Source organism: Camelina sativa, chromosome 15, assembly GCF_000633955.1.
Source record: "Camelina sativa cultivar DH55 chromosome 15, Cs, whole genome shotgun sequence".
Classification (NCBI taxonomy): domain Eukaryota; kingdom Viridiplantae; phylum Streptophyta; class Magnoliopsida; order Brassicales; family Brassicaceae; genus Camelina; species Camelina sativa.
Genome location: NC_025699.1, coordinates 24,470,727 through 24,491,574, shown reverse-complemented (window position 1 = coordinate 24,491,574; position 20,848 = coordinate 24,470,727). Strand labels below are relative to the sequence as shown.

The 20,848-nt window shown below is 35.8% G+C and overlaps 2 protein-coding genes across 2 annotated transcripts; one reads left to right on the top strand and one right to left on the bottom strand.

The window, feature by feature from the left end:
- On the top strand, positions 6,436 to 7,866 carry LOC104747447 (V-type proton ATPase subunit c1). The gene is made up of 3 exons (XM_010469080.1): positions 6,436 to 6,636; positions 7,035 to 7,320; positions 7,412 to 7,866. The coding sequence occupies exons 1-3, from the start codon at positions 6,561 to 6,563 to the stop codon at positions 7,542 to 7,544; spliced, it is 495 nt and encodes a 164-aa protein (XP_010467382.1). The 5' UTR covers positions 6,436 to 6,560; the 3' UTR covers positions 7,545 to 7,866.
- LOC104747446 (protein DELETION OF SUV3 SUPPRESSOR 1(I)-like) lies at positions 10,201 to 11,531 on the bottom strand. The gene is made up of 3 exons (XM_010469079.2): positions 11,458 to 11,531; positions 11,231 to 11,363; positions 10,201 to 10,535 (listed from the first exon to the last, which is right to left on the bottom strand). Exons 2-3 carry the CDS (start codon positions 11,322 to 11,324, stop codon positions 10,405 to 10,407), a joined length of 225 nt encoding a protein of 74 aa, XP_010467381.1. The 5' UTR covers positions 11,325 to 11,363; positions 11,458 to 11,531; the 3' UTR covers positions 10,201 to 10,404.

Here is a 20,848-nt window from a genome sequence, read left to right as displayed (position 1 = left end):
TATCCACGATGACCAAAATGACATTTTTTCCCTGTAATGTCGGTAAACCTTCGATAAAGTCCATTGTAATGTCTTCCCATACGTTTTGTGGTATTGGTAAAGGTTGTAAAAGGCCCGCAGGAGACAATGTAGAATACTTGTGTCTCTGGCAAGTTTCACACTCTGCTACAAACTTTTGTGTATCGTTAAACAGACCATCCCAATGAAACGATTGTTGTACCCTCTTAACCGTTTTTAATACCCCTGAGTGACCACCAACCACACCGCTATGACACTCCTCCAAAATTAAAGGGATTGAACTTGAGTTCTTTGGGATGACCAATCTGTTTTTAAACCACAGCCTGCCCTCCCTCACTGAAAACTTCTTATTCTCATTTTTCTTCTCCAAACATGTTTGAATCTCCTTCTGTATCTTCTCATCCTTGTCAATCGCCTCATATATATCCTGGAGTTGGAGAGCTGATGGAATAGTCAGAGCCATTAATAACTGAGATAGTAACACGCCCTGGGGTTGCACCATTCTCGATAATCCATCAGATGCTTTGTTCTCTACACCAGGTTTATATGATATCTTGAAATCATAGTTCAAAAGGTTAATGAGCCATTTCTGATAATCCATGGTTACTTCTCTCTGCTCCAGTAGAAATTTTAAGTTTTTCTGATCAGTGTGAACTACGAAATGTCTGCCAAAGAGATAGTGCTTCCACTTCTGAACCGATAACACAATAGCCATAAGTTCTCTTTCATACACTAGCTTCAATTGTTCTTTAGCAGTCAATCCGTGGCTAAAATATGCGATTGGCTTTCTGCTTTGCATCAATATTGCACCCAATCCAAACCCTGATGCATCTGCCTCTACTACAAAGGTTTCTTCAAATTTTGGCAGTGATAAAACAGGAGTTGTGGACATAGCAAGTTTGAGTTTGTCGAAAGCCTTATGTGCTTCCGGAGTCCACTCGAAGCTATCTTTCCTCAATAAATTGGTTAGAGGTTTTGCCAAAACTCCATAACCTCTGATAAAACGCATGTAATATCCTGTGAGCCCCAGAAACCCTTTCAATTCTTTAACTGACTTTGGTGTGACCCATCTTGTCATCGCCTGTGTTTTAACTGGGTCAGTAGATACCCCTTCTCTAGAGATGATATGACCCAAATATTCAATCTGCTTCTGAGCAAAAGAACACTTTTTTTTATTCGCAAACAGTCTACTCTCCCTTAAGATCTGCATCACGACTTTCAGGTGTTCCTGGTGTTCTTCGAGTGAGTTGCTATAGACCAATATATCATCAAAGAATACCAAAACAAATCTCCGTAGATATGGCCTAAAAATTTCATTCATTAGAGACTGGAAAGTTGCTGGAGCATTCGTTAGTCTAAAAGACATGACTAAGAATTCGTATTGGCCATCGTGAGTCTTGAAAGCAGTCTTTTCAATATCTTGTTCCCTCATTATGATCTGATGGTAGCCTGCTCGAAGGTCTAGTTTTGAAAACACAATGGCTCCATTTAACTCATCCAAGAGCTGATCTATCATGGGAATTGGAAACTTATTAGGCTTTGTCACCCTGTTTAATGCTCTATAATCAATGCAAAACCTCCAACTATTGTCCTTCTTCTTCACTAGCAACACTAGACTTGAGAAAGGACTGTGACTGGGTCTGATGATTCTCGAATCTAACATCTCCTTGACCATCTTCTCCATGATCTCTTTCTGCGCATGAGGGTACTTATAAGGTCTCACACTAATGGTGTTATGCCCTGGCAGTAAAGTGATTGCATGTTCTCTTCCTCTAAGTGGCGGTAATCCGGAAGGAACCTCAAATACATCTTCAAACGAGTTTAAAACCGCTTGGGTCCCCATATCGAGTTGATCAATAGACGGTTGAATCAACTGATGATTATACAATGCCAGTTCTACACCCTTCTTCTGAATTTTGTATCCACTCGATAACAACTTTAATGACATTTTTGAGATGAGTAGGTCAGATTCTCCTCTTATAGATACCATCTGACCATTGTGGATAAAAGACATCTCATTCTTCTCCCAATTAACTCCGCAATCTTCCAATGTTCTCAGCCAATAAACTCCAAGGATGACATTAATCTGTCCCAACTCCAATACAATAAAATCTGTTGTAAACTCCAAATTTTGAACAGAGAAGGTAACTTTCTCACAAACTCCTAACCCATTCACCACTATACCCGTTCCTAAAGTCACATTCAGGTTAGGGTCTTCTCTACACTTCAGCTTCAACTTCTTTGCAGCAGCAGGTGATATGTAATTTTGTGTTGCACTGCTGTCTAGCATGATCACAATGTTGTCTTTACCCACTGATCCTCTCACTTTAGTAGTTGAGGGTCCAGATATTCCCCTGAAGGATTGAAAGGATAACGACATGCATTCGCCCATACGTTCTGCAAACACTTCTTCTTCTCAGTTATCATCCAAAACTTCTACCTCAAACCCATTAAACACCGTCATTACTCTCAACTCTCTGTTTGGACATTTATGATCCTTTGACCAAGGCCCATCACATTTGAAACAAAGTCCTTTTCTTCTCTTCTCATCTAACTCTGCATTGGTGTTGTGTTTTCTTGGCCGTTGATCAATTCTTGGCATTGGTTTTTCCAAGGGTTGTACTGTATCAGCGGCAATGGTCTTTATCTTCCAAGAATTAGTATTGTACTGAGAGTTTCCTCTATAATCCTGATTATATGACTCCTTATTCTCCTTATTAGCCAACAACAACTCCTTCTTAACCACTCTCCGCATAATACTTGACTCCATCGCTCTAGCTTCAGCCACCATTTCTGGCAAATTGCGAGGCTTTTGCATATGCACCAGTTCCTGTATTTCTTGAGTCAAACCGTTGATGAATATGCCTTCTAACTTCTGTTCATCAAGGCCCGATACTTGGGAATATAAATCCTCAAACCTCTGGATGTAATCTGCTATTGAACATGTTTGTTGTATACAAAAGAGACTTTGGCTTGGACCTCTTATCTTCAAGTTCCCGAAATGCAACATCAAGGCTGACTTAAACTGCGTCCAACAGTCGAACTGCCTTGTGTTTACCACCCAGTTGTACCAACTTAAAGCTTCTCTGCTAAGACTCACTGACACCAAAGCTAATTTCTCTTCGTCGTTATAACCTCCCAAACAAAAAAATTGCTCAACCCGAGCAACCCAGCCATACACTCCAGCTCCATCAAATACAGCCATTTCTACATTCTTCACCAAGTTCTCACGTAACCCTGGCCTAATATTGCTACGGCATGGTTCCAAGGGTGAAAAACGTACCTGGTTATTGTTATCTTGGTGTCGTGATGGAACCGATTGACTTGAGCCACCCACTTCGCGAACCGTCACAATTCCAGGTAAATAACTCAAGACGAGATCCAGCTTCCTTCCAAGATCTTCCAATTTCTGATCGCGAATCCTCAATTCGTTTCCCAAAGATTCGATCTTTGACCCCATTTGTGAACCTATCGTTTCAATTCGATCCTTCATCTTGCTTCCAAAGCTTCGCACCTCGCCCAATTTATCATAGACGTCAGCTAAAGACGCGTCATGTTGTTCCTCCTCCGAGAGTTCTCGCACCGGTGATAACCCAATTGATGTAACCATCGTCGTTTCTTGATTCTTCGATTCTTCCCACAAATCCCCAATTTGAAACCCTAATTTCCTGCGATAACTTCGATCTCGATCACGAACGCACCATTTGATAAGAAAAAGACTCTCTTTTTATTATCTGTGAAAGAATGAATGTACAAATCCTAACAGAATGTAACCAGAGAACTCTAGACGCAGCTAGACATAATTCTCTCCAACAAAGACTCACAATGTCTCGTTTTTCTCACAACAAACAACATAACGAATGCTATTTACAACTCAAGCTTATATATGACAATCTAATTTACTCGCACGTGTCTCCTTCCTCGTCCGCACGTGCTGCAAATCCTCTGTTCTTCCTTCTGGTATACACTTGCATAGGCTTATCATCTTCTTCTCAAGACTTTCATGAAAAATGCAAAATGTCTTACTACTTTTCTGGTGCGATTATTATTATTTTTTTGGTGCAATGCAAAATGTCTTACTACTTTTCGTGATAAGATTTCACTTAAATGCAAAATGGGGACTTGATAAGGATTATTACATAAAAAGGCAACTTGCAATTAGCAAGCATATCCATACATACAGTAAAACCTCTATAAATTAATAAAGTCGGGACCATGAAATTTTATTAATTTATAGAGGTTTTAATTTATCGATAAATTAAGAATTATTAATTTATAGAGAGATTTTTCTAATTAGGTAAAAAAATATTAAAAATAAGATTTAATCTTTATAACTAATATTTTTATAAAATCAATTACAATGAAACTAACAATTATCATGTTTTGAAGATAGCACTCAAAAATTTTTATATAGTAAAAATATTGAAAATAAATTCCAATAAAAATTAATGTGTATATATATACATATATTATATAATTTTATATAATTATTAATTTATATTATTGATGGGACCATATATTTATAAAGAAGTTTCAAAAAAAATATTATTTTATTATATTATCGAATAATGTCCAAAATTACATTAGTCCCAACTTGGGACCGGAGAAATTTATTAATTTATAGATATTATTAATTTAAAGAGTATTAATTTGTAGAGGTTCTATTGTACTTTACTTAATTTACGAGTCAACTTTACGGTTATCTTTTGAGTCAATGAATTAAGTCAGTTAACAAAAGCACTTACTCTTTTCGCAAAAATAAAAAGACTTTGAGGGGGTATTCAATTTGTTTTTTTTAAGATTTCATAGGATTTTAATATTTTAGAATTTTGAAAGATTTTAGGAGATTTAATTGTGTTTTAGAGTTTTTCTATTAAAAAAAAAGGAAAATGAAATGTGATTCTATGAAATTCTATAAGATTTTATTAGTAAAATTTGTGATTTTAAAATATTTAAACACAAAAAAAGAAAAAAAGAAAAAAATTCTATACAATCGCTTATATGTGTTTGTGAAGGTGCAAGAGATGAAGGACATAACTTCAAAGAGAGATTCCAGGTTGATTTGGGCTGCGAATGAATTGATGAACTTACCACTACCAGCTTCCTATTAATCCAACCCAACGTTGAGTTTCCTATGAGATCAGAGAAAGAAAAAAAAATTCAGATCACATATAAGTTGCAGAAACGTAGATGGGAGATAAAAATCAAACAAAGTTGAATAAAACTTGTGAATATAGTAGAGTTGATGGCGTTCGTGAAGAAATTAAAACATTACTATATTCACAGCTAGAGATCATTATCAATTTCAATCTTGGATTAAACAAAAGATTCAATCTTCGGATTAAACAAAGGCTACAAAGCTATTAAACAAATCGATAAAAAAATTTGTGACCCAAATTATACTGAACTAGTAATAACGCAAAGAGAGGTTCATTGTTCGATTTTGGATTAAACAAAGCTATAAAATTATTTGCAACCCAAATTATACTGAACTAGTATAAATCCCCAAATCGGAGGATTTGGATAATATAGGAATCGGAGGATTGTACAGAGGACAGGTGGATAAGAAGCTGGTCATCGGTGGTGATTAGAGTTGTCGGATCGATGGAAGAGTTTATCTATGTGTTGTATTGACTGTTTTTTTTTATGAAATCCTTTAAAATTCTATCTCAGGAGATATGATTTGTTAATCATATTTTTCAACTAAAAAAAACAAAAGTCTTGTAGAATCATTCAAAGTAACATTTTTTAAAAAATTGTGATATTTTGAATAACAGTAGATTTTAAGTAAGTTTTGTAAATCATTGATTGAATAACAAGAGATTGTAAATTATTTTAAATGATTTATATAGTTTCCAAATTGAATAACATAGAATTTTAGAAATTTTTTAAAAATCATCAATTGAATAACAAGTTATTTTAAGAATACTCTAAAATCTCCTAAAATACAAGTTTAATACCTCCTCCGAAAGCCGTATTAAATCTTCTAAATTAAAAATTACTTTAATTTATGCAATTCTTCTTACTTTCAGTCTTGTTAATTTCTCATTCCTACTTAAATTAATTTGTCTACCACTCTACGTCTCTTACCATTACTTACCTTTTATATACTATTTCTTCTCTTTCAAAATATAAAATATAAAATATAAAATATAAAATATAAAATATAAAATATAAAATATAAAATTTGAAAGTAGATTTAGATTTTGTTTAGAAATTTTTTTTATTTGGAAGCTTTTTTCTATTCATAAAATTGCAAAATATTAATTAATATAGTCACAAAATTGGTTTTGATTTATTATTTTTTCATATATTATTTTTTTAATGTGAAAAGCAAAAAAGGCATTTATTTCAGCACGGTTAAGACCCGGCCCAATTACAATTGCAACGTGTTACAACAAAGGTACTACTGTACGTGGTTCCCTTCCACTCATCTGAAAAATCCAAAAAAAAAAAAAACGAAAACAAAAAAAAACACAGAGAGGTCGCTGCAAAATTCCAAATATCTTTCTCTCTCTCTCGATCCGATCCAAGTTTTTGAGATGTCTACGTTCAGCGGCGATGAAACTGCTCCGTTCTTCGGCTTCCTTGGCGCTGCAGCCGCTCTCGTCTTCTCCTGTAAGCATTTTGCTTCTCTTTCTCAATTCGTTATCAAATTCCGTTTAATCTGAGCATGTTCCTGTTTACTGGAAACCATTATGAGATTCAGATGATTTCTCTCTAGTTACAGACCTATATGTATGAGATCGTTGGCCTAATTGATTGATGGATTAGTGATTCTTAGCGGTTCGATCAAATTATGATTCAAACAAATGAACAATGCTATTGCATCATCATCTGTGTAATGTGTAAGAATGTGTAACATAGTCCTCCTATATGGCTCTCAATTCTGAGGAAATTAACTTTTTTAGATCAGAATCTGGATTTAGGTATTGATTTGTTTACATTCCCTGAAACTTGGAGGGATCGTATTTGGTTGTAGCCTGAAATTTCATTGGATTGGGTTTATATTATAGGTATGGGAGCTGCTTATGGGACAGCCAAGAGTGGTGTTGGTGTGGCTTCTATGGGAGTGATGAGACCTGAATTGGTTATGAAGTCTATTGTCCCTGTGGTTATGGCTGGGGTTTTGGGTATTTATGGACTCATTATTGCTGTTATCATCAGTACCGGTATCAATCCCAAGGCTAAGTCTTATTACCTCTTTGATGGCTATGCACACCTTTCCTCTGGTCTTGCTTGTGGTCTTGCTGGTCTCTCAGCTGGTATGGCCATTGGTATTGTCGGAGATGCGGGCGTTAGGTTTTTTTCTCTTGCAGCTATAATCCTTTTTGTATTGAATGTTTGAATTAATGTGGTATCTTGACTTGTCTGGTTTTGAAATTTCTCTCAGGGCAAATGCTCAACAGCCTAAACTCTTTGTCGGGATGATTCTTATCCTCATCTTTGCAGAAGCACTTGCTCTTTACGGCCTCATTGTAGGCATTATCTTATCTTCTCGAGCTGGTCAGTCCAGAGCAGAATGAGGAACAAATACCAATTGTCAAAAATTTCCAGCTACTTGCTTATCGATCAACTTATTTGTGCGGTATGTAGCCTCGGGAACCAATACTTCGTGGATTCTTGGAACTTTGTTTGTGAAGCAGATCTGCCACCTCTCTTTCCTCGGTTGGTGGTTGCTTGAGTGTAGGATGTTTTTTGTTTGGTTCGGTAATAAAAGAGATCGGCATTTGTTTTGTATTCTTGTATCGTCCACATTTGTCTTGATGAACTTGATAATATTTTGTTTGTAAAGATGTTTGCTTCTGATACCTCTAGAATGTTATGATATTCATCTTTTGGTGTCTCCCGATTTTGTCTTGAGATAGCTTTTTCAGTATAAACAAATGGATGACCAGATCTTCTACTGTTTTGGGCAAGTAATCTCCCAGCCAAAGTTAGAGCATAATATATCTATACTATTAAAGCAGAAGTACTCTCTAGAGTAAAAATGGACCATGAATTGGTTTTGATAGGTTTTTCATTAAAAATGATTAGAGAATCACAAAATTTAATCTAATTAACCTATAGTTTTGATTTCTTTAAATGACGAAAATGCCTTCGGTCGATCACTTAAAAAATTGCCGGGTCGGGACGCGAATCCTTACATATCCGACTACAGAAGGAAAAAAACCCGCGGATCTGTTTGTACTTCAGAATAATATTTTTCGGATCCAGTATATTATTTCATTCAAGATTAGTTATTTAAGATCCCAAACAGAGTTATTCGTTATAGGCAAACACTCTGATTTCATTTTCCTTTAAGGTATTTAAATGAAAACCATAAATTTTAATTACCAAAAATTCGGATATTTCCTTAATTACCGAGATTGATCTTAACAGATAATCTTTTAAAAGGAATATTTAGTGATTCAGTTAAAATCTTTAAAAACGAATATTCAAGTTACCAAATCTGACTAAATTGCTTGATTTCCGATATTATAATATTTCCTTAACAAAATTTTAGTAATTAATTGTGAGTAGTATAGATAGAAAGAATTAAAAACGCAGAAATTATATATATGTAAAGTTGTAAACTAATTTACAGAAAAGGTGTATATCCCACATCGACTAAATATTATGGAATATGGTTCATAATCACTATAAATATGTGACTAAAATGTTTTGAGTACAAATGAGCAGGAAGCTTGATTTATCAGGTATCCAAATTTAACAGTTTAATTTGGTTCTATATTTGAAAATATTTAAACTTTTAAAAAGTAAACATATTATAATATATTTACGTTTTTAAAAAAAGTTTAAGATATTATAAATATTTAAATTTTTTATACAATGTTTAAATTATTATAAATATTTGAACTCCGTCGAAAGTTTAAAATATTATAATATATTTAAAGTCTATAAAATATTTAAGTAATATTAATATTTTAATTCTTAAAAATTTAAAATATAAATTTTTTTTGAGTTAAATCCGTTAAAACATGTATTTTTATCAAACTATAAATTAAGCCATGGAAGCAGAGTGTGTCTATCCTCTTACAAAACTACTATCCGATATTGCGGAGTGTCTATTCTCTTACAAAACTACGTACTATCTACTATTGTGGTGTGTCTGTTTCCGTGAAAAACTACATTTTACAAACTACTTACTCTATTAGGATTTCTAATTTACTGTATAACCCCAAATATACAAATAAACACTATATAAATAAAGAAAATAAATCAAAATAAAAAACTATATTACAAAAATACAAATTACAAAAAAAAATAACTAACAAAATATATAATCCGGTGCTGTAGCACGGGTATCACCTAGTTATTCAGTATAGTCGAATCTGAGTTAGGGTAAGGGCAGAGTTCCACTCCAATACAAAACGGAAGAAGACTTTAATATAGCTCTTGACAACTGCTACCACTTCAACCACAATGAGTAATCTCCAATTATGGGAATACGATGCCTTCTTATCTCTTATCACTTTATGAATCCGAATCAATGCAACCCCACACCACTTTTGGAAAGATGGTTGGAGAGGAAACAGAGGTGAAACGGTTTCACTCTATCAATGAAAAAAGCTTTCAAAAGACACTCTTCAGTTTCAAAAACAAGTACATATCTCCGTAACAGAAATAAAGCAATTGTAAGCACTATGAGCACCCAAGATATCATACACCATATTTACATTAAAGTATCGCCGACAACTTTGTCACGAATATATCTTCCCGTTCTAGCTACCCTTGTGTTTAATGATTGAACTGAGAAATCTAGAAAATTTCCAAAGACCATTTAAGACAGGAACTGGGGGATACTCTCTGTGATCACTCTTAAAAATTGTATCCTTGATCGATCGATCCTACACAAGAGCATGCCATGACGACGAAGGAGACGATGAGTGTTAGAAAGAAACAATAGTGGTTCTCCATTGTTTCTTTCATGTGACATACAACAACCATGTCTATGTGATTTTTTTCTCTACCGTTATTTTGTGATGTTTATAGATCTCTGTTGATGGATAAAGATTTAAGGTTCCTGTCAAAACAAAGTATGAAGGATTCTTTTGTGGTCTAATTTGTCATTTTGAATGTCTTTTATGCTCGGGATTTATTGAGAAGATGATTTTATGAGAAATGCTCTACTCGACAGGTGTTTTGTGAAAGGATAGCGATTACTAAAATAGAATCTTCTTACCAGTTCAAGAATATCATCATCAAAGATAAGAAATTTGCATTCAAGGGAGAGTTAAAAGGTGCAAAGTAAAAGGAGAATCCAATACTGATACATGCCACTATAAACCAAGGATGCAATTCAAACTGAGTACTGGATCATAACAAAAAGACGAGATTTCCAAAATGTGGAGACCTGCCCTTTTCACATTCTTTCTTCAGACCTCATTTCTTCTCACCACCATTCTCAAGCTCCTTCCTTAACTGACGCGAGAAGTCGTCACTGACATCATCATCATCCCAGTCATCTTCCCACTGTTGGCTAACTTCCTTCACTTCCTCTTTCTCCAGCCAATCTGCCAAACATAAGAAAATATCCATTACATATTTGACTTGAGACCATAAAAAATGACGCTTAAGTAGGTCCATTCAACATCAGAATTACGCAACTCATACAAAAACAATAGAGACTTCCTTTATCAGTTCTTTCAATACAACTATTAGTTAAATCTGAAGACTCAACTAAAACTCAGAACCTGATCATCAAGTAACACAAGACATAGTGCAGAATCAAAAGGAATCCCGAAACCAAAATCAAAATAGCCGTAGCCTCAGCTAAATTCTAGAGGATCCAAACTCTCTCCAAGCTACTCAAAGCCCCCAAAAAATTCCCAATTCCCAATTCCCAATTAATACTAAACCTAATAACCAATTAGTAGCTGATAGAACTGGTCTTTTATCAGTAGAGTTTATGAGAGATTGTAGCTTCATCATCATAGCATAATCATATACATCAAACAGATTTGTTTTCACAATCAGAACTACTAAACTTCATAACAGTAGCGAACCATCTTTTATCAATTACAACTATTAGGTTAAATCTGAGGACTTGCAAAGCATAATCTGTTCAAATCAAAACTTGATCAAAAGAAATCGTAGCCATATGAAGCTTTACATCTAACACCAAAACCTAATCACCAATCAATTCCTAACTACATCCATAAATTTCAAAATCAAAGAAGCAGCGAGTGAAAATAAAATAAAACTTCACCTTCGTTGATTTCGAATTCCTCGAACTCATCGTCGTCCTCGAACAGATCCACCTTGACAACTTCAGCAGTCGCCGCCTTCGGTTCTGTCGCCATAGTTACAGATGTGTAAAGCAACCAAACAGATCGAGAAACCTAAGAAGAAGAAGATGATCACGAAACTCGATTAAGAAATTTCCAAGTAATTTAATAGCGAAAGCGTTGAATTGATAAAGATGAAAACCCTAACCTTTCTGAGAGCTTTGATGAGAGCGTATGCGAGCGAACTTGTATTGTGCTGTTTTGTTAATAGAAGAAGCTTATGTATAGTTATCGAACCGGTTATACCGAGTTTTCCTTTATTTATTTATTTTTGTCATTTTTTTTTTTTTTGACTTCACCGAGTTTTCCTTTATGTGATTTGTAAATTCGTAAAATTTTGAAGAATTTCTGTATTTTTTAATTATTGAAAATTAGATGATTTTAGATAGGTTATTGAATTATTACAAAAAAATAGATATTTAACATTTTTATAAATGATGATACTAGATATTAATTTTGGTAATTTATATTATTTTATAATATTATTAAAAACAAGAAAAAAAAAACAATTCATTTACACCGACTATTTTCATGCTCAGACAAAGTAACAACGCGCCATGAATCATATTATTAGTCTTCATGATGACCATGGTAGATGGTCGACGGAGGAGGACGATATCCAACGTACTACGGTATCTTATTTTCAAAGTTTATTTACTTCTTTGGACCGATTGGATTTTGAAGAGACACTAAGTATAAATTGAGATTGATCACACTTGTCCGTACAACCTTGTCCGTATAAGTCTCATCGGGCCGTCCGTACGATCTTAGTCGGGCCGTCCGTACGATCAAGCCATTTGGAAGAGAGAAGCCCGCTTAGTGTCCCACAAGTCTCATGAAGAATCAAAGTCTCTAGATCCTTCTATTCCAACCGTTAGAGATGCAAGCAAGTGGGAGAAGTAGAAGTCACATGTGTTGTTAAGAAAGAGACATGTCCCTTTCATGTCTTAATTACATTTAGAATCTTGTATAGGAATATTCCATTAGTTCACATGTCTATATGTAGTTTGTAACCATGTTCTATTTTGAGTAAGAAGTTCTTTTCTTCTTCTATACTTCTCTCTTACACTCTCTCTTTCTCGCAACCATACTCAACGACATTCAAACTCTTTTGTTCCATACTTGAATCTTCTTATACTTCTTTACTTCTAAACTTACACTAAGTGAGGTTCAGACATTGATTTCTGGGGAGTCTAATGTCTTTTTAACATAACCTGTTACAGAGAATGAGATTAAAGAAACGCTTTTTATGATGCATTCGGACAAGGTTCTAGGTTCGAACGGCATGATAGTCCTGTTCTTTCAGAAGGTGTGGGGTAATATTAAGTCATGGTGAACTCTTTTCTAGAGGATGGTGCTTTTGATAAAAAATTGAATATGACAAATATTTGTCTGATTCCTAAAGTGGATCCACTAGGAATGATGGATTTAAGGTCCATAAGTTTGTGTAATGTTGGGTATATAATTATTTCAAAGGTCTTATGTCAAAGACTTCGCACTGGCACCGTGTTGTCGTCTTTGGTCTCGAGAACACAAACGGCCTTTGTTGAGGGGCGTTTAATTTCTAATAATATCTTGATTGCACAGCAAATGTTTCATTGGCTTCGTACTAACTCCTCTTGTAAGGGGGAAGTTTTATGGCTATCAAAACGCATATGAGTAAAGCATATGATAGAGTGGAGTGGCCATTCATTGAACACTTGTTATGCAAGTTTGGTTTTTGTGAAAATTGGATATCTTGGATTATGTGGTGTGTTATGTCGGTCCAATATAAAATTTTAATTAACGGTCAACCCTGCAACTTAATAATACCCCACCGAGGCTTTGACAAGACAATCCCTTATCACCTTACCTTTTTATTCTCCGCACGAAAGTATTGATGGAAATTTTCGGAAGGCGGAGGCGGCAAAGCTTATTACCGAAATAAAAGGTGTCTACAGCATGTCCTGCGATATCACAGTTTTTATTTGCGGATGATAGTCTTTTTTTTCGGGCCACAAAGGAACAATGTGAGGTTGTTCTAGGTATTCTTAAACGATACGAACGGGTTTCCGGCCAATAGATCAATTTTCAGAAATCATCTGTTCGATTTGGTCATACAATTGATAATGCTCTCAAAGAGAATTTAAAAGGAATGTTGGGGATTATGAATCTGGGTGGTATGAGTTCCTACTTGGGTATACCTGAGAGTTTTGGCGGCTCTAAAACAAAGATTTTCTCTTTTGTCCAAGAAATTTTGCAAACAAGGGTTAATGGGTAGTCTGCTAGACTGTTATTGAAGGGCGGGAAGGAGGTTATGATTAAGTCGGTGGCTTCGGCAGTTCCTACTTATGTTATGTCATTTTTCCGTCTTCTGAAGATGGTAACACGCAAATTAACCAGTGCGATCTCTAATTTTTGGTGGAGTTCTTCTAGGCAATCACGGGGGCTACATTGGGTGGCGTGTGATAAATTGTGTTGTAGTAAGGGAGACGGGGAGTTGGGTTTTCGATGCTTGGATGACTGTAATACCGATTTGTTAGCTTTTAGCACAAATGGAGGATATGGGTGAAACTGTGCAGGGTGTCTTAGATATATCCCATGGAAGAGGGGGTGACCGGGTGTTAGGTCGACATAACACGAGTTATTCGTGTTTTGTAGATGGTTCTTGAAAAGCGACTGATCCATTTGCAGGTAGAGGTTGGTATTGTTCTCCACCGGCGGGGGAGGCTCTAACAATGGGGGCTGGCAATCTAATGAAGCCTTACTCCGCTAAATGTCGAGGTTGAAACACTAGTCTGGGCGATGAGATATATGAGTGGGATGGACAATAAGGATATCGTTTTTCTTATAGACTGCTCCAATTTGGTGAAGATAGTGTCTTCGCCCTTCGAGTGTCCATTGTTCAAGCCTTATTTGGACGAGATTCAGCTTGATAAGAAGAAGTTTACCTCTTTTGCTTTGGTGTTAATTCCCCATACTCAGAATGGCAATGCAGACAAAATGATCCGACGTGTTCGGTTTGAACCGCGTTTGATTACCTATGTAAACAATGTTCTCTCACATTGGCTTGTTTGAAGCAATCTAGTTTTTGTTGTAAAAAAAACAAATTATTTTATAGTATAGAAGAAAAGAAGACGGAGACAAAAATTTGTTTTCAACCATAACCATATCACTCACGAATGATGAAATATCTAAGGTTGTTTTTTTTAAGACAAATTTTTTTTTTTGGATGCTGAGAAATATTATATTTAAAAAATTCAAAATTTTAAGGATTTCACATTGAAAAAAATTATATAAACTTTTCAATTTTCTTCCAACTGGTGGTAACAAATTATATTTTTACTATTTTCACCACCATTATCATATTTTGCTATTATTATTTTTTTTTTCATTTTTGCAGCTTACAATATTGTGTTTGACAAAATTTTGAATGCAAAACCTTGGCAAGTGTCATACGAATTCTGATTATCCGCTCTCTGGTCAAATGCACTAAACATCAAAGGATAACATATTGCGTAATAAAGTAACAATTATTTATTTTTGGAATAAAAATGTTCTCAATTTAAAATAAGTGGATGAGGAGGAGTGTTAAGATTTTTAGATGACAACGCACATCAACGTAAGGCTATCACACGAACACGATGCTTAGTATTCTTTACTAAATGGAGAGTAACAAAACATAATCAGAATGTTTGTGGAGTTTTTCCACAGTTGTAATATTTTTGTAACCCTGCAGTACTTTCACTGTTGTTATATATAAAAGAAGACTTTCTGGAAAAAAAAAAATGTTTACTTCACGATTCTCTTTTGCTGAACAAAATTAACATGCAAAAATAGTAGTATATCTTAATTCTTATTGTCAAGTATATAGTGTGCATCAATAGGAATATATTAAAGGTGAGGATTATCTTTGAATATTAAATAATAATTACGATTTTATCTTTAATGTTAGACATAAGTACATAACACATGTCACTAGATATTCGTTCTGCATATGTTTAGGTGTCAGGATGAGTACATATTTGATGTGAATTTCACATATCCAGTATAAATTAAACCTACCTGGTCAAATTCATTATGTATAATTTAACATAATAATAAATATTCTGTTAATTATTTTATGTTTATTAAAATAAAACATGTAGCAAAAATAAGTAATATATAACCATATTACAAGATCATCTCGTAATTTCACAAAAAGAAATATCTAAAAAATATCTAAATTCTCTTTTCTCTTTTTTATCTGGTTTTTCGACCGTTGCTTCTTTCACCGTTTTTTTCTGCCGTTTCACCGCTGCAGCCCCAATTCCTTCTGGGTTTAAGAACTTCTTTCTTGGATTGTTCATCTGAGCAGAGCCATCACCGGAGATTTCAATTTTTTCAGTCCGGTTTCAGTAAATTTTCCTCTGTGTTACAATTAGTAAGTCTACTCTGCATGTATGGATTCGGATAAGGATTTTCAGTTGGATAGGTGCCTTCAGGAAATGACAATTGAAGAAAAAGAAGATCATCCTGTAGTCATCTCTGATCAACCTAAATTCAGCTCTTCTGCAAGAAATCAACGAAGCCTTCTCGGTAGGTTTTTAAATCCTGATTATCAAAAGATGTCCAAGTGGATTATAGAGATGCCCAGGATTTGGCGCTTGTATGATCGGATTAAAGGGGTGGCTTTATCAAGGGATCGGTTTCAATTTATCTTTAAATATGAAGAAGATATGGATGCGATTCTGAAAACAGGAGTTTGGACGCAAGATGATTGGGGAGTGGTCATGGAAAAATGGGTTGAAAATCCTCCCCCGGATTACTTGAAGTTTCTTCCGGTATGGATTAGGATGCGTAATATCCCGGTAAATCACTATATGAAAGATACTATCTCAACGATTGCTGAATCGGAAGGTCGTATCCTTGATTTCCCTTTTGATGATGAGGAAACACAAAGCAATGATTATGTTAGGGTCAGGGTTCTACTAGACATCTCCAAGAAAATTAGAAATTCAAAGGAGCTACAGCTACCAAATGGATCAATGGTTGCTGTTGGAATTGATTATGAAAGAATTAGAAAGCGTTGTTTTCACTGTCAAAGGATGACGCATGAGAGATCTCACTGCCCTTTTCTTATACAACCGATTGGTGAAAGCTCTGTTCCTCCCAATATAGATATTGCAAACAACAAGGTTTTGGAACCTCTGGGCACACTTGGTAATTCCCCTTCAGTTCAGGCATCAGTTGATCCAAGAACCAATCTTGACCCTCAAATCTTGGTGATAAATAACTCTGCAAATCTGCCTATGGAGTCGGATCCAGGTACATCTCTCTTTAGCCCTTTATCTACCTTTCACAGANTACCCTTTACTCGACCCTAAAGCTGCGGGTACCCTTCTTTTCGAGACGGGTACGAGCCGAGTAACAGGTCGAGTACGGGTAACGGGTATTAGTGCCCAGGCCTAGTGTTTATGGAAACCCAGATACTAGCTTGCGACCTTTTGTTTGGGATAAAATCATCAGTATTGGTATGTTAAGGACAGATGCATGGTGTATGGTAGGGGATTTTAATGCTATTCTGTCTAATGATGAAAAGAAGGGTGGGCCTTTGCGTGATCTAAGTTCATTCCATCTNGGCCAAGGTCTAGTTTAAAGAACTCAAAGGATCGAAAAGGAAAAAATAAGAAAATTATCCTAGGGTCTTTAGTGATTGTCTCAGAAGCTGCTCCACTGACCTCAGAACAATTCAAAAGACAGGAAGAGATCAAGCTTTCTCAGCTGCATCCAATCACGGTAGTTCCTAGTGAACTGCCGCTGAATTAGTAAGGCGTCCTTAGCTGGAATTGCCAAGGGCTGAGGAACCCTTGGACAATTACAAACCTCAGGGAAATGAGAAAAGAACATTTCCCTGATATACTTTTCCTCATGGAGACGAAGACATGGAGCCTTATATTAAAAAAGTTAAAGGGTGGTTAGGATATCATCATCTTAGAACAGTGGAACCTTTAGGTCTCAGTGGTGGTCTAGCAATTTTTTTGGGATGAGACCTTAGAGGTTGACTTCCTTTTTGTGGATAAAAATCTTGTAGATATGAAAATTTCTTCAAGAACAAAGTCTTGGTTTCTTTCTAGTGTTTATTAGTGCTGGGCACGGGACGGGTACCCTTGAATTTTCTCAGACCCTTTACTCGTCCCGACCCTAACGGGTAATAGAAAAATTTTACTCATACTCGACCCTTAAATAACGGGTACTCGGAAAAACGGGTACCCGGTAAAAAATAGTTGACCCTTTAAATACCCGACCCTTTATTATTACCCGGAAAAACGAGTACCCGATAAAAAAATTGTCAATAATCGCAATAATAATTTTATATTCTGAAACTCGAAAAAGAAAAATTCATAAATTTATGCAATATATAGTTCCAAAAATTATAAAATTATAAATTTTGAAAATAAAAATAATATATTAATTCATTTAGGCTAAGTTGAACTTAGGTTTTAACTTTAACTCTATAAATTAATAATAAATAATAATAATAATACCAAATATTAACGGGTATTTACGGGTCGAGTAGCAAAACGGGTAAAGGGCCGAGTAACGGGACGGGTATTGAAAACTAAACTAATACCCTATACTCGTCCCTTACTCACGGGTAATATAATTATAATACCCTTTACTCGACCCTAAAGCTGCGGGTACCCTTCTTTTCGAGACGGGTACGAGCCGAGTAACAGGTCGAGTACGGGTAACGGGTATTAGTGCCCAGGCCTAGTGTTTATGGAAACCCAGATACTAGCTTGCGACCTTTTGTTTGGGATAAAATCATCAGTATTGGTATGTTAAGGACAGATGCATGGTGTATGGTAGGGGATTTTAATGCTATTCTGTCTAATGATGAAAAGAAGGGTGGGCCTTTGCGTGATCTAAGTTCATTCCATCTGTTTAGAACTATGCTGAAAACTTGTGACATGACAGAGATTGGTAGTTCAGGCAATGGTTTTACTTGGGGGGTGTTAGAAATAAGCAGTGGATTCAGTGCAAATTGGATAGAGGTTTTGGTAATCCTGCTTGGTTCTCTAGTTTCCCGAATGTTCACCAATGGTTCCTTGAAAAGTTGGGGTCTGATCATAAACCTGTCTTGATCAAATTTAGCAGTGAGAAGCCTTTATACCTTCGAAAGTTTTGGTTTGATAAACGTTGGGCTGATGACCCCTCCTTCTTAGCGGTTATCCAGAAAGCATGGCATAAAGATAGCACTGATAGTGAATCTTCTTTACTAACAAGGGTCAACAAGTGCAGCAAAGACATTAGTGTTTGGAAAATGAAGTTTTGGTCAAGTTCGCAGAATCGAATTAAAAGACTAAGACAGGAATTGTCTGCTCAGCTTGACTTTCGCAATCCCTGCTTTCAAAAGCCATGAAAAATGGCTCCTTGATGGAGATAGAAACACGAAGTTTTTTCAAGCATCGGTTAAATCTGTCAGAGTGAAAAATGCACTACCTTACCTCGTAGATGAAACAGGAGAAGATCATTGTTTAGACGGTAGGAAAAGTGAGATTGCAGTGAATTACTTCATAGATCTCTTCAAGTCTTCCCAACCACTACAGACTCCGATACACTTAAGAAATTTCCAGCCTCGAGTCACGGAGAATATAAACCAAGATTTTCTAAACAGGTAACTATTGATGAGATTAGGCATGCTGTCTTCTCCATTAAAAGTGAAAGTGCTCCAGGACCTGATGGTCTTACAGGCTTTTTCTTCAAAAAGTACTGGTCGGTTATAAAAGATCAAGTGATTTCTGAGGTGTTATTGTTTTTTGCCACTGGCTGTATGCCCAAGAACTGGAATCATACTCACTTATGTTTAATACCAAAAGTCAAAGCTCCTACCAAGATGTCTGATCTTAGGCTGATTAGTCTCTGTGCAGTGATCTATAAGATAGTTTCGAAAATCCTGGTCAACAGATTGAAGAAACATCTACCTTCCATAGTGTCTCCAACCCAGGCTGCCTTTGTTGCAGAAAGATCTATTTTAGATAATGTTCTGATCGCTCATGAGGTTGTCCATAGTCTCCATACTCATCCAGTCTTCTCTCAGTCTGCTATGTTGATTAAAACAGACATGTCTAAAGCGTATGATAGACTCGAATGGAATTTTCTACAAGAAATGCTTCCAGCCTTAGGATTTCAAAACAGCTGGATAACATGGATAATGGGTTGTGTAACTTCTGTGAGTTATTCTGTGATCATAAATGGACAGGCTTTTGGTGATTTCAAACCCCATAGAGGCATTCGTCAAGGTGACCCTCTTTCTCCCTTTCTTTTTGTCTTGTGCACAGAAGCCTTGATCCATCTCTTCAAACAAGCAGAAAGTGAAGGTAAAATCTCTGGAATACAATTCCATCCCTCTGGGCCAGCAATAACTCATTTATTATTTGCTGATGATAGTCTCTTCATCTGCAAAATGAATAAAGAGCAATGTGATGAGGTGATGAATTTTTTAGAGACATATGAATCGATGTCTGGACAAGTGATAAACAAACAGAAATCGGCTATCACCTTTGGAACCAAAACAGATAAAAACTTATGGAATTGGATCAAGCTGCGAACAGAAATTGAGCTAGAAGGAGGCACTGGGAAGTATTTGGGGCTTCCAGAGTGTTTAAGTGGATCGAAGAAACAACTATTAGGCTTCATAAAGGATAGACTTCAATCAAGATTAACAGGATGGTATGCAAAGAATTTATCACAGGGAGGTAAAGATGTTTTACTCAAATCTGTAGCTATGGCCTTACCTGTTTATGTGATGTCGTGTTTCAAGCTCCCAAAAGGAACCATTACTAAACTGATTTCAGTAATGATGAACTATTGGTGGAGTAATTCTCAGTCTCAGAATAAGATTCATTGGATAAGCTATGATCAGCTAACCCTTCCCAAGGCTTTAGGAGGTTTAGGCTTCAAAGATTTAGCAATTTTCAACCAGTCTCTTCTTGCAAATCAGGCTTGGCGCCTTCTACATGATCCGGATTGTCTGTTTTCAAGATTCTTCAAGAGCAGATATTTTGTTTCATCCTCGTACTTATCAGCTCCAACAGGTAAAAGACCATCCTATGCTTGGAGGAGCCTGCAGTTTGGTAAAAATCTGCTTAGCAAAGGTCTCAAGAGAATCATAGGAAATGGAGATAGCACTTTTGTCTGGATAGACAACTGGTTATATGAATCTTCACCAAAAAGACCTTTGGGTATTCATTCTCTCATGAACATCAATCTCAAGGTGGCTGATCTTTTTAATCGTTTGACTGGAGAGTGGGATGACAATCTCTTAAGATCTTTGTTTCATCATTCTGAGATTAATCTCATTAAAGCCATTAAGCCTAGAATAGGTTCTTCGGATGCTTATTGTTGGGGGGAAACAAAAAATGGCCTTTACTCTGCTAAATCTAGGTATGATCTGATGTATCGACAGGTGCATAAAATAAGACTAAAAGAGGAGAATGCTTTGCCATCGAGAAATCCTGTCTTTCAAGCTGTATGGGAGGTACAAACAGTACCTAAAATTAAACTCTTTCTATGGA

Bases quoted from the DNA above. Each gene is read 5' to 3' on its own strand.
- LOC104747446 (XM_010469079.2), bottom strand. From the start codon at position 11,324: ATGGCGACAGAACCGAAGGCGGCGACTGCTGAAGTTGTCAAGGTGGAT. The intron at 10,536-11,230 runs GTGAAGTTTTAT...TATGTTTGGCAG, and splicing joins GGAATTCGAAATCAACGAAG to ATTGGCTGGAGAAAGAGGAA.
- LOC104747447 (XM_010469080.1), top strand. From the start codon at position 6,561: ATGTCTACGTTCAGCGGCGATGAAACTGCTCCGTTCTTCGGCTTCCTT. The intron at 6,637-7,034 runs GTAAGCATTTTG...TTTATATTATAG, and splicing joins AGCCGCTCTCGTCTTCTCCT to GTATGGGAGCTGCTTATGGG. The intron at 7,321-7,411 runs GTTTTTTTCTCT...AATTTCTCTCAG, and splicing joins GTCGGAGATGCGGGCGTTAG to GGCAAATGCTCAACAGCCTA.